The sequence below is a fragment of the Synchiropus splendidus genome, chromosome 15 (genome assembly GCF_027744825.2).
Source record: "Synchiropus splendidus isolate RoL2022-P1 chromosome 15, RoL_Sspl_1.0, whole genome shotgun sequence".
NCBI lineage: Eukaryota > Metazoa > Chordata > Actinopteri > Syngnathiformes > Callionymidae > Synchiropus > Synchiropus splendidus.
This window is the reverse complement of record NC_071348.1, coordinates 342,439-367,500: the sequence shown is the minus strand read 5'-3', so window position 1 is coordinate 367,500 and position 25,062 is coordinate 342,439. Positions and strand designations below refer to the sequence as shown.

Here is a 25,062-nt window from a genome sequence, read left to right as displayed (position 1 = left end):
GTGAAAACTTTCTCCAACTGGATTGATGAAAAGAAGCCTCAAATCATCCTGATCACGAGGATGTCAGCTGAGCTGAGGTGTGACCTTCTGATCTGTGGGGGTCAAGAGCAGCCCCTGTTCCACCATATCCATCATTGGCGGCGGCTGGTTGACCTCATCGTGTTCTTGAAGGAGGCACTTTTCGATGCTCACTCTGCTTGACTTGGCAAGCTCACACACGCTTGTCATCCAGAGTGGCGCCGCACTCTCACGCGTAAAGCTTACTGTAATGACTGGGCAGGTGAGGTCAGCGGGGGAGGTGTGTCCACCAGGGCCGCCGTGTGAAGTCCCCCTCGCACTCTTCACTGCGACGATGGTGAACAAAGCCCCCAGTGTCAGGTTCCACGGTAACATGGTTAAAGGTTCCCTCCCCAGTGCGGTGGGGTCCGCCCAAACCCCCAACATTTCTTTCACCCAAATTGTGGTTCATGAGTGGGGGTCGTCCCTGAGGCCTGAAGGCCAAAATCGAGCTGCATTAGGCCGTGCCGGTATCCAAATCTCCTTCAATCTAATGTGCTTTCGTCTGTGAATCCAGGGCAGATGAACACTAAATCTGCGTGCTACAAGGACATGAGAGTGCAAGTGAATACGTCGTACTGCAACCCCAGGTCCAGGCCTGCCACCGGACCGATGCCTTGCAACACCCAACCATGTCCCGCCAGGTCAGTCTGTGGCTTTTGCCTCATTCTTTGTAAGAGAAGCTGGTCCAGGGCTTTTTCACATTCGAGTTCGGAGCATGGCCAGGGGACGGTTCAAGACCTGGCATGTTGGTTTCCTATCCAGCTCTATGGGACGTGCCACCAGGACTCATCCCACCCCCCCTCTCCTCGTCCCCTCAGAAGCCCACACCCATCAAAGCACCGATCATTACTCTGTAGGACGGGTGTAGCGTCAACACCTCACCCACTCTTACAATGCCAAACTGGGCTGGGCTGTGAGGCGGCCCCCAGCGTCCACTTACTTTAGATGTTCAAGGCTCGGCTGTAAACCCTAATGGTCCCCGGGGCTCTTTGATGTGACCTTTGCATTCAACCACCCTGACACTCATGACTTCAGAAGAACTGACGCTGACCTGTTTCATTTGTAGTCCAAGTGTTACTACGACGCAGCATCACACACCTGCGGTCATTGCTTTACGGGATTTGGTTTTGAGAGTGTTGCTGACGCTCTTCACAATGCCAGGCCTTCTCTGAGGACTTCACTGAGAGTTGAGATGTTCTTGTGCGTTACTGGGTGGGCAGTGGTGGGAGAGCGGCCGTGTGACTTTCTCGTCTTCCTGGGGAAAACATGCCCATCGTTGTCCTTCAACAATCCATCCCCAACCTGGGTGTCCACTCTTCCATGGCCCCTCTACCTCACCCTGCTGATGTCGCTCTTGGTACACCAGGCGATCTTCTTCAGGTGAAGTTATCTCATATACTCAGATCATAACTGCATTAGGCAAGTGAGGGACGACAGATGGTTTGGGCACATGGAGTGGAGAGGCAGAGTTGCTCCAAGAGTGTTGGAGATGACCCCCGATGGAGGGGTGGAGAGGCGCAAGAGACAGGCTTGTTGTTGTAGCAGGAAGCACGGACGAGTCAAGCTTCGAACGAGGGCTTGAAGGATTCAATGAAAGACCATGAATCTGCTTCTAGATTTATGGTCTCTACTCCAAGTGTCAGACAGATGACGGCGCCACTCACCTTGTGGAAATGCCATCTAGTTGCTTTGGTCTTACATTGGCAGTCAAAGTGGTTTGCCATGGTTGAGGTTTTGAAACGAATGAAACCTTCACGGAACACAGAGAATCATTCATTCAGTCATTTCAGTTTAAAAACGTCGACTTTGTTTCAACTTGAAGTTTGTGTCACTCTTGTTTCCTGTCTTGTCTGAGTGTGTTTGGATGGAGTTTCAATGAGAGCTTTCCAAAACTCTCTCTGGGTGCGCGAGGTCTTCTGCTGCTTCAACAGCTGAACCGAATGAAAGCATGCTGTTTCAGCGAGACGATCCGGCTGCGGTCATCAGCTCGCACTATTCAGAGCCCGCAGACGTTTGATTTCCTCGCTGCTGCCGTCCTAAACGGATCCGCTCTCGTTTCGGACGTGATCTCATTGCATGTCAGAGCGACGCACACGACGGTGTGTTGCACTCTTGGTTCTGAACACAGGCCAGGGTTATTTCATGCCCTGGGGGGAATCCAGACGGCATGGTTTACACCGCAGGGTTCACGTCTGCAGGACACCAAGCTGTCCGTGTCTCTTGACGCTGATTCCAAAGCTTAAAAAAAAAAGCCGACAGTGTGGTCGCCAGCGTTAAACTGGAAGGCTGCTCATGAATTCAACGTCGACGTGGACGTTGATTCAAGAGCGATGCTCTCGCGCAGACTCGTGATGACCTGAGTATGAGGTGCGCCTTGTTTTCGCTGAGTCAGCATTCCAAGCAAGTGATGCGGCAGCCATCGAAGTTTACACTGCGTGTGCTGACAGCACGTTTCAGGGGTGTCTTCAGGGGCTGGGCGGGTAAAGAATGCTGAAGAAGAAGACAAAGAGTCGGTGACGGATGGATGTGCCGGCACACTTCACTTCTGGGGTCATTTGGGACAGAAGACAGGGAATAGGAGGAGGACAGGTGAGCGGGCTAAAGCCCACGGACTGTGATGTTGTTGTGCTCCTCACAGGATCCTTGCCAGTCGATATTTTCTGAAACTGACGAGTGATGGTCTGGGGAAAGTGTTGGACGGTTTGGGTGCTGAGACCCTGTCAGCATGACCCAGGCCGAGAGAAGGCAGTGTGGCAACCACGTTTCTATGTTACCGTTGCAGCCGTGCTCTATCTGTCGCGTCTCTAAATCATGGAGAAAGACGTCGGTCCAGATGAAGCTCTTTATCGTTGGTGAATTCCCGTGCGCTGACAGCCGCTCTAAATAAAGTGCGTGGGAGTGTGTGGTGTTGACTCAGCAGGATGTGTCGTGTTGTTCCAGCTGGTCCACCGGGAGCTGGGGAGAGTGCAGCCGGAGCTGCGGAGGAGGGGAGCAGACACGGCAGGTCCAGTGCGTCCAGAGGATCGCTCAGACCAGCACGGACAGCCTGCCCGACTCCCGCTGTGTTCTGCCCACCCCAGCCAGGAGGCGGACCTGCAACACCCACGGCTGTCCGGCGCTCTGGACCCCAGGGCCGTGGTCTCAGGTGGGCAGCGAGCCTCCACTCGGTGCAAATCGGTCATGACGCCGCCCGCTTGTCTCTGCAGTGTTCTAGAAAATGTGGCAACGGCCTGAGAAAACGGACCGTGTTGTGTACAAGAAGCCTCCCCGGTAGCCCGACTCACACACTGCTGGACAGCTTCTGCTCAGGCCTGCCCAAGCCCTCGGGTCAGGAGTCCTGCTTCATCAAGCGCTGCGAGAAACAGCGCAAGCTCCAGTGGTTTGTCTCCACCTGGCAAGAGGTAACCAGTGCACCCAGGTAGCACACACCGCTGCGGGTTGGGGTTTCTCTAAGTTTGGACTGTACTTCCCAGTGCTCCGTCACGTGCGGTCGTGGTCGTCAGGCTCGCTTCATCAAGTGTGCTGAGAAGGTCCCTTTTTTTTTCCTGTTCTCTGGATGCTCTGGTTTCTGGTACCTTCTCAAAATGACGTCGTTGCTGCAGGACACGGCAGGGAAGTACAGAGAACTTGCTCCAAAGAAGTGCCATCACATCTCGAAGCCCATCGTAGAGCTCCAGAGGACCTGCGACCTGGCCGAGTGCCCAGTGCGCACCACCCCACCGGTCCAGCGCTGGAGCACACATCACCGCCTACACTCGCCTCCGCCGCGGCCCGAGTGGCGCTCCTCGGCTTGGTCTCAGGTAGCAAGACTCTCGCCGCGCTCTCTCTGCAACAGGCAGCTCCGGGCTGAAATGATCTTGTGCTGCAGTGCTCAGTCACGTGTGGAGGTGGAGTCCAGGGCAGGGATGTCCACTGTCTGCTGCGGGGAGCTCCGGTGTCCGGCTGTGCTCTCCATTTGAAGCCTTCAGCCTCCCAGGCCTGCAACACCAACTTCTGCCCGCAGCCGGAGAAAAAAGGTCATTTGCAGTCTCCTCCATGACACGGTTCTGGCCAAGTGAACGATGAACATGACCTTCACCACCAAATTAGTTAAGAATGCTAAATGATGGATAGTTTTTTTCTTCTTTTCTTCATGTATTTTGACTTACAGCATATAAGGATGTCGTCATCGTGATAAACGAAGGAGTCCAATGTAGCAAGCTAATGGCATCAAAAATACACGAACACCCACATCGATGCGCTTTGATGACCATTCTTTGACCTTCCTCACAGATCTGGCCTGCAAAGATTTCTTCACCTGGTGTTACCTGGTGCCACAACATGGAGTCTGCAACCACAAATTCTATGGCAAGGAGTGCTGCCAGTCGTGCTCCAATTCAAACCTGTGATGGCATGATGCAGCGGCTGTTCCACGTCTAAGGCGACGTGTGAAGCTCGAAAAGACGGAACAGTGAGGAGCAACGTGGGAGCGATGCCGGACATCTGGACGGAAGCGATGAACTGGAAGTTCTGGAAGACTGACATGACTGTGAGCAGCTCTGTTTATAAACTTTGTGTACGTTATCAGACATGTAACCAGGACACCCGACGGAGGCCAACTCTGAACGAGGCTTGATCACACGGCAACCTGGGCCGGACCGTGGAAATTGAAGAATGTGTACGTGACACTTGAAGAAGAACAGCCTGAGAGAAGCCGTCAGTGCAGGGCGCGAGCTGCACGAGGAGCACGCATCCACATCAGGGCTGAGAAGTGGAAGGCTCACTGGTGCTACAACCTTTCCTCAACAATGTGACCAGTATCAGGAATGGACAACTGTTGTGTGTACAGTAATGTGTGTTTATTTATTGGCTTACCAATACAGCATTGCTGGAAGACTGTATTAGTGAGCGCTGAACTGTGAATGTGTGCGTCTGTCGCTGCCTGGCTGATGAAAACCATCTTTTACAGTCCCCTTGTTCTTCTTTGAAGTGAACAATCGTGGGTGTGTTGCACCAACAGGTGCCTGATGCCGCATTTAAGCCCAGAACCAAGGTCCAGCAAACAACTGTCACGGTCCGGGAATTGTGTTGGCTCATGGCAACACACAGGATTCTCACCCACCAGCAGAATGACCTTACCTAGCACAACTTAAACCCGGCTGAATGAGCCGCGACACATCCGTCACCTGAAGATAAGTGCAGAGCTCTTTTGCTCTGGAGACAAGAAGAGCAATAAGGAACACGCGCAGAACAGGGCGGGTTTTGCTCATGACTCATTTGTCACCCGCTGCTGGTGATGCGCAGCCAGCGAGCTGTGCATCTTCTGCTGCGGTGACTGACGCCTGCGCTGATCCTGGACTTGCCTTACTCTTCTGACCTCTGCTGGTCGTGCAGACATGAAGGTGAAGAACAAACTCGACAAGACAAAAAGGCCCTGGATTGTTTTTATCATGACGTCACCGCGCAGGGGACCGACTGAATCATCACCTTTTTTTTTTCCATCATGAACGGCCAACGCTCAGAGGATTTCAGGGGTTTTGGTGGTTAAGTTTGGATCGAGAAATGTTCTAAAATGTCTCCGTGGATGCTGGTGACCCCTACCACCCAGAGCGTGGTGCTTTAATGATCCAGAAACTGGCCTCCAGAGAAACCAAGGTCCTCACAGGAAGACTTCATGGTTCTCCAAGCAAAGTGGGTGAGTAACAAAGCGGGTTGCCTGCAGCCTGTGAAGTCATGCTCAAGCCATGAGCCATTCTACTTCTGGAATCAGAACCAGAAAGGCAGGCTAATCTAATGGAATGAAATATGGTGTATTCTGACCACCTCACACGAGACAAAGAGAAGCTGCCCTGTTGGGGCCACGCCCATACTTGACGACCTAGTGGCGGGCCGCGGAACTGCACAATGCGGGCCGCAAATGGCCCCCGGGCCACGAGTTTGAGACCCTCGTGCGAGCGCAGCGGGCAATCGATCTCAATGGTTGAGAAAACGCGTGTGGTGTTTCAGGCTGCCTTTGAGCGCATGTCGGATGTGTTTCAAGTGTCACCTCGCATGAGAAATAAATGGGAAACCAAGTGACGTCAGGCGTGTCCGTGTGTGTTTCGGGTGAAGGGTCACGGCTGGTGACGGGTGTCTCATATCGTCTGGGTGACGGCGCGGTCCAGCCGCATGCGTTTGTTTCCGCCGTGGCTCCGTTCGGCCTGAGCGCTGCGGTGGGTTGTGCGAGACAGACGCCGCGTCAGTGGGAGTCAACACTGGTGCTGCTCCGGGGGGGGGACGCTGCTCACGGTCCGCCTCAATAGGGCGACCCAGCTCCGATGTCGGGCGGAATCCAGACTGGACCCACTGAGACTGCTCCGGACTTGGCGGTAATGTTGGTGATTTAAGCGCCACACCGGACCGTTCCAAGGGAGCGACCCGGTTGTAGCCAGTTAGCTCGTTAGCTGACGAATGAATAAAGCGCAGCAGCAAACCGCGAGTCCGCCGCGGCGCCGGGCAGCGCGTGAGCCGGTAGCCGCTGGTTTCACGGCCTGGTGTCGGCGCCCGCCGTGTCTGCACGTGTCGGCTAACAGGGATGGCACAGCTAACGTGTTTTCGAACCGCCAACAAGCGGTCACTCGGTCATTTGGGGCTGTTTTATTGCTGGCGCGGCTGTTGGGCCGCGAGCGAAGGAGTTGGTGTCAGCCACACTCCGAACCTCGAGCTGCCGAGCGCTTTAGGACCGAGGCTAATGTGCTAGCCGCTGGAGCTACATGAGCTCAGCGCGGAAACGCGTGCTGCCTGCGGGTCACGTGACCGACGCAGGCGCCTCGCTCTGTTTATGTTTTGACGTACATCGTATTGGTTCTGTACAAAGTGCTGCACGTACCCGTACAATGTGCTGCAGGCAAAGCTGGAAGTAAAAGCGACGATTGCTCGCTCACTCTGCTAAAAAGGTGTACTCCCAATGGAAGATTCGTCACTCTTGATCTCATTTGTGATCAACAACCATATTCAACCTACTGACGTGTAAACAAACCAGAACCTTGTCAAGTGACGTGAAACCTTGAGATCATCGCGAAGATATTCATTTGTCATGGAGAGGTCCGACCAGCTGCAGAAGCAGGAGCGAGTCATAGTCATCAACTTTACTAAAGAAAAGAGAAAAAAAATACACTTGATGCAAACTGTTGAAGTTTTGTTGAAAATTGGCAAAACTTCATCAAATTCTGTATGCAATAAATAGAGCAATACCATGTCTAAATATCACAAAACAAAAATGATATTGTTTACTAGAACTCCAAAGAAGATATAAGTCAAGTATAAATGAAAGTTTTGCCATGAAATGTGCTAATGAATTTTGCTTCAGCTGGTGCCTTCATGAACAGTTTTTGCTGTTGGGAGGAGCAGCATCATTTTTTCCTTCCAAGAACCTCTCTATTGTTGGTTACTGTCACAGATTTGCAGCTGTCAAGTCGATTCAGTGACTCACTGCTGCCGCCATACGTGGCTAACGTATTAAAACTGAGTGATCTCGCGGCCCCAAGGTGTAAAACCAAAAAACTTTAAGCGGCACTCAAGGAGGCGCCTGTGGCCAAACCATGGGCGTCGTGAAGAATCACCGGTTTAGGTCTGTTATAGGAGAAAAGAGATAAGCTTTTGGTGAAAAGTTGCAATCCAGAAATAAGATAAACTGTCTCTAAATCAAAGTTTTGTTTTATCTTGTCAAGAACCACATGATTTGCAGCGCAGCTCTTTAATATCATAAGTCGACCCCCTGTTCTTTCCTCTTATTCCTTTTAGGTGGTTGAGGGCCAACAGGTACTAATGTGAGGTGTCTTTGTAGGACAAGAGGTCAAATGAAGCCGTTGGGATACATCTTCAAGTCCTGCACTGATGGTTTGAGCATAATTTTCAGGTGAGGTCATTTGCTGCATGTGTGTGCGAGCTCAACCAGCATCAGCATCTAAGGATGCTTGACTCGTCCTTCGCTGTCTTCCTCTCATCCCAGTTCTGCGCGCGCAGCGACAGTGCCTGACTCTGCTCCTGGGCCTCATCTTCTGCCGCAGCAGTGTCCGGCTCTTCAGGGCCGCTCCGTCCTCCGAGTGGAAACATGACCGTTGCCAATGCAAAGTCAGATTCTGGTATGCCTCGGGGAGCTCATCAACAGCTGGGACCTGCAGCCACTTTTAGTGACGTTGCCTCCTCCTCAGCCATGCAGCAGGTTCTGGACAACCTGAGAGAGCTCTCTCCAGGCTCTGCAGCCAAGGAAATCGACCTGATCTTCCTCAAGGGGATCATGGAGAGTCCCATTGTCCAGTCCCTAGCCAAGGTACAAGCATGTCTTGACCTCATGTACATGTTGGAGGGTCAGAGAAACCATGGCGAGGTCATCGACCTGCTCTTCAACTTCTGTGTTCAGCTTTTTAGGCCCGATGTTCATTTTGTGACAACGAAAAACACCTCTCTCCTGCTTCATGACTGAAAGATACAGTATATGTGACATGTGACTGCAGAGGACCACGACACGACCAGGGGTTACTGCACACCCCTGCTGCTCATTGTTCATGTGAACAGCAAGAACAGAATTATTCCCACACCTCTGTGTGTGCGACTTTGTGGCTAAGTTTGTGGGGGAAAATAGCATTGTGGTGGCTAACAAAAGCTGAAAAAACGTCACATTTTAAAATGGTTGCACTTTGGCGACCACATTTTGTGAGTGTTTTTCTTGACTAGAGAAGAGACACAGAGCTACAATAGTGTGGATATGCTGAACGTGAGCAATGACAAACGTGAAAGTAGCTAGTTTGGTCTTTATTGATCACATTAGTGCACGTGAGAGTGCCATCCTACTTTTGCCCAAACTGATTTGGCCTCTTTACTTGGACGAACCACGGCGTGCATTTTTAGATCCATGTTTTCTAGGACAAGGCAGGTTAATACACACAAGTCTTACGTAACATGACTCAGTTCAGAATAAGGTCGTCGCGCTAGAGCGTCTATAAATAGCCTGAATTCTGTACGAGTCCTCACACAAAGCGAGCTCTTGTCCTGATTTCAGTAGCAGACTGGACGTTGTACGAAATCATATGGCTCCAACGAGGCCAACGTACGAATGAAATCCTGAGCGTGAGAGAGGATCAGTCAGTGAAGTGCTTGAATCTGTTGTGTCTGTGAATCATTTTCATGACATGGATGCCTCGTCCCCCGAAGGCCCACGAGCGCCTCGAGGAAGTGAAGCTGCAAGCTGTGAGCGAGGACAACATGCAGCTGGTGACGGAGATCCTGGAGTCGCTGACAGAAAAAGACGCCGCCTCAGAGGAGCTGAGGAAAATCCTGCAGGAGCCTCATTTCAGGGTAAAACCAGACTTCTTTGTTGACTGTGCGTGAACCTGTGGTCATGACGGTCAGAGCTCAGCAGAGCAAACATTGCTCAAAGGCTGTCCGGCAGCTCAGCGGGTTAGTCGGCCCACTTCTGGTCTTCTCCGAGGGGGTCTGCCTCGGGGGCGGGGGTGTATTTCTCTGGGCCAATAGCGGGCTTAGAAATGTGGAGGGTGGGTGGAAGAGTACTGTCGCCTTCGATTTGTGTAAATGTGGCGGGTTTGCTGAAGCAGCGTGCCGACGGTGCTGCAGAGGTGAGGACGTCAGTGACTCGCACATTGCTTTGTCTTTCATCCAGTGTCTGATCGAGGCCCACGATAAAGTGGCTGCTAAGTGCTACGAAATGCCTCAAGTGGAGGTGACCTGCAACAACGCGTTGACCAGCTCGCTCGTGCCGGCGGATGCCATCCGAGTGATCGGCATCAAAAAGAAGACTGGAGAACCTTTGGTGAGCGGGTGGCTCGGCTGCGGTGGAGTCGTGGCGTGTGACGCTCCCGATCTCTTCCAGGGGGTGACCTTCCGGGTGGAGCGCGGGGAGATGGTGATCGCGAGGATCCTGCACGGCAGCTCCATCGACAGGCAAGGCATGCTGCACCCCGGCGACATCATCCGCGAGGTCAACGGTCAAGAGGTGGGCCGCGACCCCCACGGGCTGCAGGAGCTGCTGAAAAACTGCAGCGGGAGCATCACGCTGAAGGTTCTGCCCAGCTACAGAGACGCACCTGCACCCCCACAGGTGAGCGGCGGGGTCAGCCTGACGTGAACGCAGAACGCCAAGCTTCTGAAAAGTGAACCCACAGACCGTCTAATAATATCTCGCGCTCGGGCTGGGACTCACACTGCCCCCCCCCGCCCCCTCTCCAACCCCCACCCCGCTTACTGTCCCAGCAGCTGAGCAGCAGCATGTGGGGTTGGTCGGACTCTGACCTTTCAAGTCAAATTCCGCGACTTTATTAGCCAAGTGCTGTTTTCAAACTGAGGTGTGAAGTCAGTGTGTGTCCCCGAAATATATTCCGACCCGCTTTGCTGTTCAAATGTGAGTGACCTGAGGTCTTGTATGAATTCTCTTAGGTTTATCTGAAGCCTCACTTCAACTACAACCCTGCCGCGGACAACCTGATCCCCTGTAAGGAAGCTGGCCTGGCCTTCTCGAAGGGAGACATCCTGCATCTGGTCAACAAGGAGGACCCCAACTGGTGGCAGGTCAGTGCTCATCGTTGCCCGGCAGTAAAGACTGGTGGTAGATGTCGAGTCTACGCTGCTGCAGGCTCGTCATGTGGTCGGTGGAGCCACCGGCCTGATCCCCAGTCACTTTCTGGAGGAGAAGAGGAAAGCGTTTGTGAGGAAAGACTGGGACGTCTCTGGTTCAGGTGAGAGCCGTTTGTCCATGCTGCCGTCTTCATGCAAGTGACTGGGCTGCTCTGATGAGCAGGCCTGCTGTGCGGACCTCTCGCCGGGAGGAGGAGGAGGAGGAAGAAGAAGAAAATGATGTACCTCACTTCTAAGAATGCAGGTAGGAGGACAGTGGTTGGCTGGTGAAGTGGTTGGTAGTAGCGGCTTGAGAGGGTGTCAAATGTCTCCGTCAGAGTTTGACCGCTTCGAGCTGCAGATCTACGAGGAGGTTGCCCGGATGCCCCCCTTTCAGAGGAAAACTCTGGTTCTGATCGGAGCTCAGGGCGTCGGCCGGAGGAGCCTGAAGAACCGGCTCATCGTCATGAACCCTCTGCGTTACGCTACCACTGTACCCTGTGAGTGCCTCAGCAGGCTGCTCCACCTTGGAGCGCCCAGGTAACTCCCGCCCTGTCGTCTCTAGTCACGTCGCGCAGCCCCCGCGAAGAGGAGCGGGACGGACAGAGCTACTGCTTCGTGAGCCGCGCCCAGATGGAGAAGGACATTAAGGACAGCCGCTACCTGGAACACGGGGAGTACGACGGGAACCTTTACGGCACCAAGATCGATTCCATCCATGAGGTGGTGAACGCCGGCCGCACGTGCATCCTGGACGTAAACCCTCAGGTGAGCGACGGGAGTTTGAAGAAACGTGAGCCTGAGTTTTCATTCTGCTCTCTGCCCACAGTCTCAGTGGAGATAACAGCGGTGTTGTGCGTTTTGTCTCTCTAAAAGGCTCTGAAAGTGTTGAAAACTGCTGACTTCGTGCCATTCGTGGTGTTCATCGCCGCTCCAGAACTGGACACGCTGAGAGCCATGCACAAAGCTGTGGTGGACGCCGGACTCACCACCAAACTTCTCACGGTGAGTACAGATGGCCCGCTGTCACCTAACACGCCACACATGACGGCCTGCTTCTGGTCCAGGAAGTGGACCTGAAGAAGACGGTGGACGAGAGCGCCAGGATCCGTCGCGCGTACAGCCACTACTTCGACCTGACCATCGTCAACGACAATCTGGACAAGGCTTTTGACAAGCTGCAGGATGCGGTGGAGCGGCTGTTCGTCGAGCCGCAGTGGGTGCCGGTCAGCTGGGTCTACTGACATGGAGAAGCTCAACACTGTGCCGCACGTGACTGTGGGCCTGTGTAGACGCTGCAGTGGACCGACGGCGGTCTGCGACGGCACACTATGCAACTCGCACAGGAAGTGTTCTTATTTATTGGCTGTTTTAGGGTTTGTTTGTTTTTTAATACCGTCTTCTGACAGGAAGCATGTCGGCGCCACCTCCACTTTACTTTGTATGTGAGAAGAGTATTTATTCAGTGGAGACGAGCGCAAGCTCCTCGGTCAGGATGATACCTCAGTGTGTGAGTTTACAGTGTATCCGCCTCTCGTCCGTGTTCGTCAACACATGTGGTGGTGTCTTGGTGAGAGCCTGACCGAGAGGTCAGTCACGGCTTTCTGTTCAGTGTTCCCTCCACATGTTTGTGTCATCGACTGTCCCTAGAGTCAATACGGTGCTGCGATGAGTGAACTTTCCACACGACTCTTAACAGGGTCAGGCCACGTCTCAGAGAACCACCCCTCCTGGCGTGAGGTTACCAAGACTGTTCAAAATCTTAATATTTACTTCCAAAGGTTTTATTTTGCAATATCTCCGAAAAAAAAAGATGTATTTTCAGATGTGAAATAAAACGTGTTTTCTATGGATTCACATTTGAGGGATGGGAAAAGACTCGTGTCCTCTATTGAACCAGCACAGGTTCATACTAGTTTGAGCAGAACCAGAACTCGCTCGACTTCCTCCTTTGTCAACGGTATGACACGCCCCCTGATGATGTCATGGTTAGTGAGGCGAACCAACCTTTCAGGTTCTGAACCAGCTCCTGACAGATGACCTTCTGTGTGGACGAAGTCATCTTGCATCCCACCAGCTGAACGACCAGCCCGTTGCCGGAAACACAAAGTCAAAACCTGACTGTCTTTGGTCCCAGGTAACACTGAAGAGTCATTGGATCAAAATAGTTAGTTTAAAGCCAACGCAGAACACATGGAAATGTTCAAACTTCTCAAGATTTTGGCTGCAGTCACAGAGAGAAAGAAGATGTACAAAAACCGGAGCAGCCATTTTTACTTAACAGGGAAGTGCGGTGAGAAAGGACACCGCGCAGCGACCTCAGCCGGGGCCGTCAGAGGCTCAGACAGAACAGTCCTCGGATGGCGATGCAAGTTATCAGAAGGAAGTTCCACTCGGCCTGTTGAGTCTCCGTCTTCAGCGTGTCTCCGTCTCTGGTCAGGGACACGCGCGACCAGCCAAACAGGCGCTGAGCCTTGGTGTACACGTCCTGTGGTGGGGCCTCCAGGTCCAGCTGCCCGCTGCCAGAGATGTCACTCACCTGAGCCAGAAGGGGAGCAGAAAACACGCCTCAGTTTGTGTGACTTTGGCGTGTCAGAGGCTCAATCTTGGACAGGAATCAAGCGTGAGAAACTGTGCCAACGTAACCACTTGTTCCCAGACTTATGATGTTGAGCAGGAGGAAGAAGATCGCCACACGGTGGCAGCATCTCAAAGGCCTTCACAGCGTGGCTCTGTGGATACTCACCATCTGCTCCAAGAATTTCAACTCGGCAGGACTGCAGCACGTTCCCAGCGCAGCCAGCGAGTCACTTCTCATCTCTGGGACGCAGAAGAGGAGCCAGTGAGGACAGAAGATGCGATGCAAGATTCCAACTCCGTCTCACCACACAAGGCGCTGGTGACCAGCTGGAGAGCGACGAGCACGGGTGAGACGTCTTCTCCACACGAAGCCTCCAGCAGTTGTAGAGTGGACTGGATCATTTTCTTTGGCGAGTCTGTGGCGGTGCTCTTTCCCAGACACATGAGCTCCAGCTGAGGGAAGGGACGGACACGACACAGGAGTCTCGCTGCGACGACAGGTGTCTCTCTGGCTCACCTCGCCGTCAAATGCACCAAGAGCCAAGCGATCCTCCAAATGTTTGGTGACATGCTGCAGCAGAGACAGGCGCGTGGAGGCAGGGAGAGACTGCAGACGCTGGAAATGATGAGCCAACCTCTCCAGGTCTGTGGACAGAGGAGGGGCAGCAGATACTCACAGGCAGACAGAAGCTTTTTTCCTTCTGGTTTAATTCATCAACACCATTTTTTTTTGAGGATTTAACATCCGACTCACGACCCGCTCGACTTCCGTCATACTGGCACCGCAGCACAGCGTCCCAGCATCTCACTCTCACGCAGCCATCTACCACTACAATAGCACCTATGTACAGTATATATATATATATATATATTTTGAATGGTATTCGATCCATCTGACTTACGACCGGTGGGTCGGAACCAATCCCGGTATGTTGAAAGTAACCTGTATGTTACTTGTACGCCATCTTGCCAGCTGCTAAAACAAGACTAAAACTAAAACCATTACATCTAGTGTCACATATAATTCAACCTTTTTACCTTTGCACACTCGTGCAGATTCTGTGCAGCTGGTTTACTGAGCTATGTTAAGTATTCTCTCGGACACACGTACCCGTTTTGAGGTCACTATTTGACGAGCAAGCTCCCGAGCCCAACAGCTCTGCGTGCGAGGCGCTGTCCATCTCAAAGCCCCCGGTGGTGTCGGGCATCAGACACAGCTCTGCAGGACACCAGCGTCAGAGCAAGGCGCTTCACATGACCGCCAGGCTTTTTTTTCTCACCGTAACGCCCGTCACGTTTGACCTCCAGCTCAATGAGGCCGTACGCCAAAGTGGTGTGAGGGGGAATCTCCATGGTAACGTTGCTGTCTCTGCTCACGTATCCGTTCTCCTTCAGCTGCAGCTACAGAGAGATAAAGGCTTTTGCTGTGCAAACAAAAGCACCTGACTTGAACAAGCAAAACTCTCCAAAATGTAAACACACACAAACGTTTGAAGTGGCATTGTGTCACATCACTGTGGATCTAGTGTGGCGCTGTTTCAGACGCGACAAGGTTTCCAGTGTATCATTAGAATCATCTTCAGGTCGGAGTTTCACCCACAGAGCACCTGCGACCCTGCCGTTCTGGGACACCGCACTTGGAACTAAAGCAGCAGCAGTGGTACCTTAGGAGTGGTGGGTCCACAGAGGCCCAGCATCCCGCCACACTGCTCCGCCCGCTGCACCTCCTCTACCACTGAACATGGCTGGGTGGTGACAATGCGCTCCTTCACCAGGCTAAATATCTGCTTCTTCTTCTGCATGATCTGCTGGATCAGCGAGTGGGACATGTCCAGCACCCTGAGAGAAAGGTTTGACTGATGAGACACATCCTTATCACAGTTAATAGCTTATTGCTGGACAACGATGGCAAGTGAGGGAGGCATGCAGGTTATTCTGAGAATCAAAAATGTTGAGATCCAACTCCCCATTTTTTTGATTTATTACTATTACTTTACATATTGTTATTATTTATTTTTATGTATTTTATTGTGGTGGTAATGTTTATATGTGTTCTGTGGCTTGTTGACATTTTTTTTCCCCTCCTTTTTTGTATTGTATTGTCATAACTGTATAACTGTAACACGTCCTCCAATAAGAATATATCTATATCTAAAAATATAAGATCCATCATAAAGGAAGAGCTGGTCGCCCTCTGATCTGCGCCTGGCAGAAAGCCTACTTCTATGCTACACACCACAGCGTTATGGCAGCGCGCGCACACCTGCCCTTGGAGGCGCGGAACAACCTCCGAACATCCACTTCCTGCTTCTTTAAACTGCCGAACGATGACTGGAGCTTGAAGGATTCCTTCCCCTCCAAGTTGAGATGACCGCGGACAAAAGCTGCGTCCACGCCTCCTTTGACGTGGTCCCCACAGGTCTGGACGTACGTGGTGAAGTCCGACTCCAGGACAACTGCGGGCGTTGACGAGACAGTTGGTGTCCCGCGGGTGCTCGCGTGAAGGTGCGCTCACCTGGCTCTATGGGCGTGTCTCCAGTCAGCAGGTCGTTGAGGGTGAAATCCGTGGGAATGCACTTGGCTTTCTGCCAGAACCAGAACCTCTTCCGCTTCACCACCACGGTCAGAAGAGCGACGCTGTCGTTCAGGCTGGACGAAGGGACCAGGACTCCTCCGGGATCCACCTCCTCCACCAGGTTCTTCGCAGCAGTGGCGAACATCTGTCCAGAAAAAAACGACATTCTTGGTCCTGGTAAGCTCGGGAGCCGCATCTGCCGTGTCCCCCGTGGTGGACCGAGAGGGTCACGTCAGTTACCTTACCGTGGAGTCCCGCGGGGTCACCCGGAGAGGCGAGGCAGCCTCGCACCGCAGGAGCGACTGGAAGGCCACAGACAAAGGCCACCGGCCCCGGCGCGCACCGGCTGTCTGGGTTGCTTGGTTCCTTGTGTCCGGGTCAATAGCAAGAAGGGCGCACTACACTTCACACCTTCTCGCTGTCGGCCTGTTCGTTTCCCTTGTTGCGCAGCTCATGTGTGAGCCGCTGTCGATCACGCGCCCTGCTCTAGCGACTAAATGGTACGTTCCATGTGTCACCGCCTACACGCGCTTGGCACCGCAGAACTTCCGTCATAGAACGAACCCCAAGAAGAGGGCCACCGACCGTGTCAACGCGCGTGCTTGATCGCCAAACACACGCGCCCCAGGACACGTGGAGAAACTTGCCGCGTAAAAACTTCCAATACACGTTGAGCGCATCCTTCAGTGCCACAGGCAAACTAAAATCGGCCAAAAGAAAAGATTCATGTATTGTTTTTGGCTCAACGTTTTCATTTTAAACAAGCGCATTTATCTTACATTTATCGATGTTGCGATTTCTTATTCCTCGATTCTCCGTCATCATCAGTAAAATGGTCGTCCATAAAAGAGAAATACAACACTCGTTCTTTGTATTTTCCCTTTTATTCTTCGTATCACACTCGTCTTGCCGTTTTCTCGTTCGGTTCTCAACAACAACCCACGTGCTGGGTAGAAACGTATGTAAGAAAAGTAAAGTAATGAGAAAAAACAGGAAGAGATGTGCATGTCCGGTGAATTGTTTCACAATAAAAGTGAACAACATCACATCGACAGGAATATACATCATCACTAAATATGCTATGAGAACACATAATCCAACAATCGATTTGACTTGATCTTAATGAATATACTTTTTTTGTGGCATTCGAGCTATGGCCATATTCAGTTAAACAACGATCATAGGTAAATGACGAGCTCGAGAGAGTTGACGAGAGTTGGCCCAAAAACATGAAGGTCAATCGATGACTCCAAACCCACTGTAAAAACAAGATCTGTTCAAAATGCTTCAACACTTCAACTAAATGGCTCGAGCTCGGGTTATTTACACTTGTTTTGGTTTGGATAATAAAGTCAGTTAATGATACATAAATATCAGAGGCAGCTGGGTTTGCTGCCTCATTTCTTGCTAATTTGTTAGGAAAAATAAAAGGGGGGTGAGGGGGGTCGCGTGTTTGCGAACAGTCCCTTCAGTTGTGCCGTTGCCATGGAAACAGTCAACAGCCATCACGCTGGATGCGCGCAGCGGACGAGTCCCGTGTGCAGTGGCTTCACCCTGCTCCAGTGAAAAAGGTCTGTTCAGCAGAGGCTGGTCTGAAAGTTGGACCATGATCTCCTCGTGTCGACCCGACAAAGTCAGCCACCGGAGCAGAAGCGGCCAGAACACGGAACAAGCGGAAGCCGTCCAGGAGGTAACGACACACACGCGCTTGCCAAACTCTGGCAACTGGGACCCAAAGGTGTTTGTGCGTTGCTCAAGACTTGACTCGCACTGGACGGCGCTCAAATGGATCATCACAGCAAGCCACTTGACTTGAGAGTGTTTTGGACGACTCGCTGTTTTAAAACTATCTGACACAATCGTGAGACACTTCGAACCTTTTTTTTTAAGTTCACTCGTTTGATGTCGTTTGAGCTGAACTCCACTAGATGGCAGTGCAACCTAGTTATTCATGGCAGAGCACCAGTCGTGAGTGGTTTGAACTAACCTTCTGTCACTGCCCTATTTGCTTCTTCATCCCGTTTTGCTTCCAGGGCTCAGGCTCGTTACGTCATTTCCTGTCCGCGTGCGCACATTGGTATTTCAAGACGTCATTTCCTGAGTATATGCTCATATCAACTGAGACCTCGTAGGCAAGATAGGGCAGTGACACCTCCACTTGACATATTGTTGTTGTTATTATGGCGGCCTGGGTTTCACTTCCTGAAATTGTGGCTTCACACCGGTGACTCCAAAACAGGGCGCGCTCTGAAGCGCCACGCAACACCGTCGTTGGTGGCAGGTGTCAGGTGGGCCACAATGGGCGCCGAAGCAAACAAGCGCACACAGGTCAACCAAGCCAAAACAGCTGGGCATGGAGAAGAGGAGGAGAACCATGAGGGGCTTCACGACTGGAGAGGGCGGCGCTGATGGGAGCTAGAGGCGGGGCAATGCCTCCCCTCAATCCACAGACTGGAGAGGTCTAGAAGAAGATCTGGAGTGGAGTGAAGGAGCAGAGATCACGTGCTTCATGCTGTGGCATTAACTTAAGCAGGGAAAGCCTTTTTCTGTTTATGCAAATTCAGTGTGAAAAGCATCGGTGGGGACCTGCAAAGCCTCCAGGCCCCTTCTGCTGTGCTCAGAGCACATCTGAGGACCACGTGTGCCTCCCACTGTAAGATCTCCCTGCGCTTCATTTAAAATTGATGCCTCTCCTCCGGTTTCATTGTGGCTCAAAACCAGGCGGTTTAGCGCGTTGAAAGTCAGTCATGGAGCGCTGAAATATTGATGAACAAGCCGCTTTTCAATGCAGAGCGCGGCAGCGATCATTTATTCAATATCAAGTCATCAGTCGGAAGCGAGCAGTCCATCTCCTCTGCAGTGTGCCGTGGAGAGATCAGACTGGAATATTTATAACTGGGTGGTCCAGTCCTCAGCATGCAGGAGCAGTGTTGAAGAACGTCCTGGTGGTACACCTGGCTACGTTTGCTTCTCCTTATGACTGTAGCGCCAGACAGCGCCAGTGAGCAGAGGCAGGCGTTTCCAGGCCTGCCTGATGCTTTTTGTTTGAGGAAAGTCAGGTGGCTCAGGCTTCCTCTCTTCCAGGGAGGAGTCCCGCAAGGTTTCACCTGGAGGAGTCCCTCAGGCAGCTCCAGGAGAGCACATTAGACAACATGTTGAAAATGTATTAAACAGAAACTGAAGCGGTTGACCTCAATGCCTGGGTCCGTAATAACACGCGGCCCTCTCCCCGCTCCGGAGTGGGGCAGGGAGGTAAGCTGAGAGCAGGTACATCCCTGACAGGTGGTCATCCAACGCAGCAACCTTTCTTCGCATGATGAATCAAAAGGCTGATCGCTTCCACGCCAGCCACGCTCCTCCTGTGTTGTTGGACGCTGTAACGATTAAAAGGATGGGATATCGGGATTCCACAGCAGCAGTGTGAAAGGGCCGAGCTGCATTTTAATGATTCAAACGCGGTAAGACGAACAGCGCTAAGCAGTCTGCTCTGTACCGTACAGTATAAAATCCATTTACTGGCTATGCAGTGGATCATGACATCAGCATTATTGTCTGTAAACTGTCATACAGAATGAAATTTGGTATCGGCCACACAAAATGACTCGGAAGGCCGCGTTTCGCCCGTGTGCCTCGCATTGTGTCGCTCATAGTCACCTCATGTGTATGGCATGGCACGGCTTTCTGGGCAGTTTGTGGCATGATAGAGTCGTAATCTTCAGTCTGTATTCACCCTACATTTTCTTAGTCAAGGGCGATCTAATCCCATCTGACATATCCGAAGTGCAATGAGGTGGCAATAGCGTTACGGAGCGCCTGTCACACACCACCGGAGCCTGAAGAAGCGGCACCGCAGCGAGTGAAACACCTGCCCAGCATTGGTAACGTCATGCTTCTCACCGTTGCCTCACGAGAGGTGGTTCAAAACTCGGATCGGTTGGTGGTGTTTTATCACGTAGCACGTTGGACGGAGCTGGTGGAAGGCCCAGTAGCAGTGCTTCCAAGAGTCACGCTCGTCTGCAGTTCAGTGGTGGCTCCTTGAGATATGATGGTCTGGAGAGGAGCAAACATGCCAAACATGACACGTCTGGACGCCACCCTGAAGTCTGCGGGCCAGTCACGAGGCGTGAAGCGGGCTGGGCGCCTCTGGTCACGTGACTCGGCCGCGTGGAAGGTGGTCGTAGGTCTTGGTGAAAGTCACTCCTTCATCTAATGCTGGAGTCCCCAGGTGTGGAACCAGGGGCTTACCAAGCTCATTCAGGTCGGAATTTTGCCTTTTCATGAGCTTTGAGAACTGCCGCAGTCTGTTAAAACAACATCTGTACGACATATTTAAGGGGCTCGCACACGTTTGTCCAGCTTATCTGAACATTGCTGGAGCGTGGCGGCCATGATGGTCACCATGGTATTTCCGGTATGGTCCTTCTCCGATCGTTCTCAACAACACACATTTGACAGTTGCACACACTCACCGATCCATTCTTCATTTGGCACAGCAAGCTGTTGTTTAGAGCAGCGCCAAGGTACCAGACACGCGTGTTTGACAAAGGCTTTCAGTGCCTTTTCAGAACAGTCAATATTTTTAGTTTGTGCTTTTGATTCATCCTGCAAAACAAAGGTCGCTGCCCTTGCACAAGTATATGAATAATGTCTGGGCACATTGGCTGCTCTCCATCACGAGACACCACAAGTGCCTGTGACGGGGCCATTGAATTTCTTCAACTCAAGCCTTCTTTGTGTCTTATCATGAATTTTCTTGTCGAGCAGTTGCCAGTAATCTCCGCTTCGTTTCTCTCAAATGAACCTTGTGTCTCCCTCTTCTTGGGATTGTTTTGTGATTTGTCATCAGGTTCATACTGCACGTGAATATATCATATATATATATATATATATATATATATATACCTGCTGCAAAGAGACGATCCAGAATGTTTATGTCATCGTGCCACCAGTTTTGTGCTTTGGCAACCTGGCAACAGAGCAGTCCTTCTGTCACACCTTGTGATTCTCAACTGACAACACGACCCTAATGAGCGCTTTAGAATGCAGACATTCATTGCTCTTTGTTAGCAGGCTGCAGAAGCCAGCAACACACCGTGAAGCCTTGCTCACCACTACTCAGGCCTTTAGTTTCATCAGTAACTCGCTCTTGATGTCCTGGCAACCGATCAACAATTGGAGCACTTTTGCTCTGAGTCATTTTGATCACAAGGTGATGCCTTCTGTTCGAGAGAACCTCCATCTGATCCAGATGCTAAACACTTTCACTCCCCCCACCTGGCCCCTATTTATATAAGGCCACATATTTATATATGTCGTTTCCATAATAATTTGATTGAATTGCCGTGAGATGTGCAAAACGAATGTATAACTACGCATCAGGGTTGGTTCAGAATGCATGTTAAACCCTGGCGTTTCTTCTTCTCTGTTCAAAAGCAAAAACTGAAGGAAGAGCGGGAAGCCAAGCGCGCACGGCTCGACGGCCGACATGACTACGTCCTCAGTATCGTGGCCTCGTGCCTTGGTCTGGAGAAGGCAGAAGTGGAAGACGCTGTACTGGAAGGAAGTCAGGTATGCGTGTCATCACCCAGGTGGTCACCGGTGATCTCCTTCTGTTGCATCCATTTGTCAAAACGTCTCCCGCAGATTGACCGTGTGGAGCAGTTTTTTGCTGCCGGAGGTCTCCCCCATCTCATGTTTTACTATCAGGAGAAGGACTCACTGGACACCGGTGAGAGAAAGCAACATCATGAGCGACTGACCGAGTTGTGCAAAGCCTCAGTGCACCTTCAACTGTCTGGTGTTCCGTGTCTGTTGTAGACGCCGCCTCCGTTCCTCCGCAGACGCACACACCTGCTCGCCACCACAGTTTCAAAGTGCGCGTGACCGATGGGAAAGATGCGGCTTTAACCGGAGTGTGTGTCTTCTTCACCAGAGCAAGCGCTTCCAAGGCAGTCACCTCTGAAAATATACAAAGAGTGAGTCTGCATGTACCAAAGGATTGGAAGGAAAAACCATGGCGCAGCTTTGTCATGACAGCTGAAGGCGTTGTTCTATCCATGAATGTCAAGGTCGTAGCTGAGGTTCTTCCTTCCCTTCCTTCCCAATTTAAGGATGTCAATTTCAACACGTTGGACACAACACAAGGTGGGCTGTTGAAAAGTGTGGAGCGGCTGCTGTCGGAGGTCTACATCCCGACCCTGAGGAAGCTGAACCACGGCTGGGGAGAGCTGGCGAGTCCCCAGGCGCAGGCCGTCAAACAGGATTTCCTGATGTCTCTGGAGAACTTTGTCTCCGTCTTGGCTGGAGCGCAGGAGAGCCTGCAGGAGAGGGTGAGAAACACAACGCTGACTCATCACACGTGCCTCGAGTCGTAAGGCACAGTTCAGGGAGATGGAGCTGGACAGAAAAGACGATCGCTCCCTTTCTGCTGAAATAACGGGACGTACAATGCATTTGATCGTCATCGTGATCGGCGGTGTTTTACACCAGTTGCAGCAGTTTTTGTCTCACGCCATCAGCAGTGGTCCTGTGCACTGAGATCAAGAGCATTGGACAATATAGATTCAGGAGCGTCCTCTGCTCCAAGGTCACAGGACGATCATTTGGGGAGATTTTCAATAAGATTTTTCTTGTTTGCAGGTTTCCTTAAATGAATGTGAGTCGTTCGACCTGAGGGTACTGAAAGGTCCGTCCGACTACAAAGCAGCAGCGAGCAGCTCTGAAGTCACAGAGAAGCTTGAGACATGCATGAAGGGCTGGATGAAACAGATTGAACAGGTGAAATCCGTGGCTTTTTTTTTTCTCTTTCACTTACTGCCATCAAATGTTGGGTGTCGTTTGAGTGCGGCGGGAATTAAAGCTGTTGGGACGTTGAAGGTTCTCGCTGAAAGCGAACAACTTCGAATAGAGCTGGATGATCTTGGCCCCCGCTCAGAACTGGAGTACTGGAAGAGACGTCTGGCCCGCTTCAACTACCTGCTGGAGCAGCTCAAGATCCCGGATGTGAAGGCCGCGCTTGGTGTGCTCATGATTGCCAAATCTAAAGTCATCAAGGTCAGGATGAACCGTCTGAATCAACGGAGGATTCCAACATAAAAACAAACAAACTGGCATTTCTGTCGTGCAGTCATGGAGAGAACTGGACAGCAGGATCACCGATGCTGCCAACAAGGCCAAAGATAATGTCAAGTGCCTCTACAGTCTGGAGAAGTTCTGGGATCCTCTGTACCACAGTGATCCTGTGAGGCCTCTGCTCCGTCTCCTTCTGCATTGGTGCTGTACAATGCCGACTAAACTGAGAATCTTTCACATAGGTGGCGATGCTTGACACGATTCCTGGATTGATCAACGCCATCAGGATGATTCACAGCATGTCTCACTACTACAACACATCGGAAAACATCACGTCCCTCTTTATGGTCAAGGTTGGGGAGACCGCTCCGCTCCGTCTGCTCTTTCAATAGTGATGGAACACAAAGGCATTGCTTCCTTTCGGGTCCACGTTGCGGCGCACACAGCCGGGCATTCATTTTGCTGAAAATGAGCGGCACGCGGCATGTTTGTTTTATACGTCCTTGAAAAGACGTTTCCCCACCAATGTCTGAATAGATGTTCTGTTGTGCAGCGACTCGAGCTATTTACTGAAGGACAAAGCCACTCATTCCAATTAGAGCTCATGACCTCCTGATGTTTTCAACACCATCTGCAAACGCTCGTCTTTTTGCAGATGACCAACCAAATGATCACTGCATGCAAGGCTTACGTCACCAATGAAGGTTCCAGTTCCATCTGGGATCAGCCTCGACATGTCGTCACAGAGAGAATGCGAGATTGCATCCACCTGAATCAGGTATTGCCAGATAATATTACAAAAAAAAAAAAAAAAATCCAGGATATTTTTGGTTCAGAAATATCGTAACGTGCGCTTTCTTCTCTTTATTCTTCATTTTTCAATTTTGTTGCAGTAGTATGTGCACTTGGGTTGTGATTAGTGAGGTCCAGACTTGACAAATGTGAAGAAACTATTACTATATTAATAAACATTTATTGTGAAAGTTTTAAGTTTCAAACAACCCGTTTTGTTCCGACGTCTTTCAGAAATACCAGCAGCATTTCCAGCAGGCTAAGCGAATGCTGGAACAAACTCCCTCAGAGCGGCAGTTCGACTTCAGCGAGATGCACATTTTCTTTAAGTTTGACACGTTTCAGCGACGGCTGGAGAAAATCCTGGAAATGTTCCACACCATATCCACCTATTCCGCCCTGCTGGACTCCAGGTTGGAGGCGTTGGAAACCGCTTCCACCAGGTTGCAAGTGAGTACGCTGAACAGGGACCAAACGAGATTGGAGCTTATGTTTGAGAGAATAGATTTTCCTTCCAGCAGGCTTTTATTCCTTGAACGGGAAAATAGGTGTTTGATTTGCCTTTTATTAATACTGTATATGTTTGTTTTTCTTTATTTACAGACGTCAGAAATGCAAGGAAAGTGGGAGGTAATGAGACGCCTCAACTTCATCCAATGTTCATGAGCTTCATCGCTGTAATTACTCTCTATCTAAGTCACAACACAGTTTCTAACAATGTGATGGCCACGTCAAACAGGAATTAATGATTGTCATGTCCAGCTGACTCACTCGCGTTGGATCTCATCAAACACCGTCTGATCTTTTCTGAAGGCCGTCGCTGAGTTCATGTCTGTCTGCTTTTTCTGTGAAAGACCATTGTGCAGGGCATGAAGAAAAAGCCCTACAGCTTCCTGGATCAGGGAAGACCAGACTTTGATGTGGATTATGAGCATTTCTGCAGAAGCACCTCAGAGATTCATGTGAGTTTTCCGCCCGCCAGAGCTCTCGCCTTCTCGGTCAAGTGTCAATTCCGTTTCTTCTTGTCGCGTTCAGGAGCAGCTGAGGAGTTTTACAGACAGCACGTTTGTGAAAATTCAAAACAAAGAACGGGCCTTAAATATGCTGCAACGGTTTGAGAGGTGAGTCACCGACAAGTCAAAACTTTGAGCCACTGAAATGAACGTTCGGAATCTTTTCCAACCAGATTACGCATACCGGACCTTGGACTAAACGAGAAGTACCTCCGCATACTGGAAAGTTATCGCGAGGACATCGAATTGGTCTACCAAATATACACAAAACAGAAATGTGACCCCCCGGTCCGGTGGAACATGCCACCAGACTCGGGGCGGATCATGTGGGCTCGACATCTGCACAGCAGGATACAGGAACCCATGGAGCTTTTTCAGAGAGTA

The 25,062-nt window shown here is 51.2% G+C and overlaps 4 protein-coding genes across 11 annotated transcripts in view; 3 read left to right on the top strand and 1 right to left on the bottom strand.

Moving 5' to 3' along the window:
- The window catches only part of LOC128746635 (A disintegrin and metalloproteinase with thrombospondin motifs 16), a 27,703-nt gene extending 22,440 nt beyond the window's left edge, over window positions 1-5,263 (top strand). Inside the window, exons 15-21 of the mRNA XM_053843832.1 lie at window positions 575-701; window positions 3,001-3,205; window positions 3,267-3,461; window positions 3,534-3,590; window positions 3,663-3,860; window positions 3,929-4,076; window positions 4,333-5,263. Of these exons, the coding sequence (XP_053699807.1) occupies window positions 575-701; window positions 3,001-3,205; window positions 3,267-3,461; window positions 3,534-3,590; window positions 3,663-3,860; window positions 3,929-4,076; window positions 4,333-4,448 (1,046 nt within the window). The 3' untranslated portion in view covers window positions 4,449-5,263. The remainder of the gene's footprint in view (window positions 1-574; window positions 702-3,000; window positions 3,206-3,266; window positions 3,462-3,533; window positions 3,591-3,662; window positions 3,861-3,928; window positions 4,077-4,332) is intronic.
- Window positions 5,264-6,168: 905 nt separating this feature from the next.
- Window positions 6,169-12,535, top strand: LOC128772110 (protein PALS2-like). 2 transcript variants are annotated; one of them, XM_053888194.1, is made up of 14 exons: window positions 6,170-6,407; window positions 7,865-7,936; window positions 8,030-8,162; window positions 8,232-8,350; window positions 9,232-9,375; window positions 9,698-9,847; window positions 9,908-10,135; window positions 10,471-10,602; window positions 10,667-10,769; window positions 10,832-10,912; window positions 10,986-11,147; window positions 11,213-11,415; window positions 11,524-11,652; window positions 11,715-12,535. In XM_053888194.1, the coding sequence occupies exons 3-14, from the start codon at window positions 8,132-8,134 to the stop codon at window positions 11,889-11,891; spliced, it is 1,659 nt and encodes a 552-aa protein (XP_053744169.1). In that variant the 5' UTR covers window positions 6,170-6,407; window positions 7,865-7,936; window positions 8,030-8,131; the 3' UTR covers window positions 11,892-12,535. The 2 variants fall into 2 exon arrangements, with proteins under 2 accessions (XP_053744168.1, XP_053744169.1); XM_053888193.1 differs by having other exon boundaries at window positions 6,169-6,407; window positions 8,030-8,350.
- On the bottom strand, window positions 10,304-16,751 carry LOC128772111 (gasdermin-E-like). 4 transcript variants are annotated; one of them, XR_008416703.1, is made up of 11 exons: window positions 16,048-16,751; window positions 15,743-15,947; window positions 15,464-15,683; window positions 14,892-15,066; window positions 14,508-14,628; window positions 14,339-14,446; window positions 13,745-13,872; window positions 13,533-13,680; window positions 13,394-13,467; window positions 12,930-13,186; window positions 10,304-12,790 (listed from the first exon to the last, which is right to left on the bottom strand). XR_008416703.1 is itself a non-coding variant. In XM_053888198.1 (10 exons), the coding sequence occupies exons 2-10, from the start codon at window positions 15,945-15,947 to the stop codon at window positions 12,980-12,982; spliced, it is 1,386 nt and encodes a 461-aa protein (XP_053744173.1). In that variant the 5' UTR covers window positions 16,043-16,751; the 3' UTR covers window positions 10,304-12,979. The 4 variants fall into 4 exon arrangements, 3 of the variants coding, with proteins under 3 accessions (XP_053744173.1, XP_053744170.1, XP_053744174.1); XM_053888198.1 differs by having other exon boundaries at window positions 10,304-13,186; window positions 16,043-16,751; XM_053888195.1 differs by having other exon boundaries at window positions 10,305-13,186.
- Window positions 16,752-17,244: 493 nt separating this feature from the next.
- Window positions 17,245-25,062, top strand: part of LOC128771935 (dynein axonemal heavy chain 5-like) — a 44,063-nt gene continuing 36,245 nt past the window's right edge. For all 4 annotated transcript variants that reach the window (XM_053887830.1, XM_053887831.1, XM_053887829.1 and 1 more), the window contains exons 1-15: window positions 17,245-17,492; window positions 21,236-21,370; window positions 21,446-21,530; window positions 21,620-21,777; window positions 21,913-22,131; window positions 22,442-22,579; window positions 22,679-22,855; window positions 22,929-23,042; window positions 23,116-23,226; window positions 23,529-23,651; window positions 23,900-24,115; window positions 24,269-24,295; window positions 24,520-24,627; window positions 24,701-24,786; window positions 24,852-25,059. In XM_053887830.1, the coding sequence (XP_053743805.1) occupies window positions 17,409-17,492; window positions 21,236-21,370; window positions 21,446-21,530; window positions 21,620-21,777; window positions 21,913-22,131; window positions 22,442-22,579; window positions 22,679-22,855; window positions 22,929-23,042; window positions 23,116-23,226; window positions 23,529-23,651; window positions 23,900-24,115; window positions 24,269-24,295; window positions 24,520-24,627; window positions 24,701-24,786; window positions 24,852-25,059 (1,989 nt within the window). In that variant the 5' untranslated portion in view covers window positions 17,245-17,408. The remainder of the gene's footprint in view (window positions 17,493-21,235; window positions 21,371-21,445; window positions 21,531-21,619; window positions 21,778-21,912; window positions 22,132-22,441; window positions 22,580-22,678; window positions 22,856-22,928; window positions 23,043-23,115; window positions 23,227-23,528; window positions 23,652-23,899; window positions 24,116-24,268; window positions 24,296-24,519; window positions 24,628-24,700; window positions 24,787-24,851; window positions 25,060-25,062) is intronic.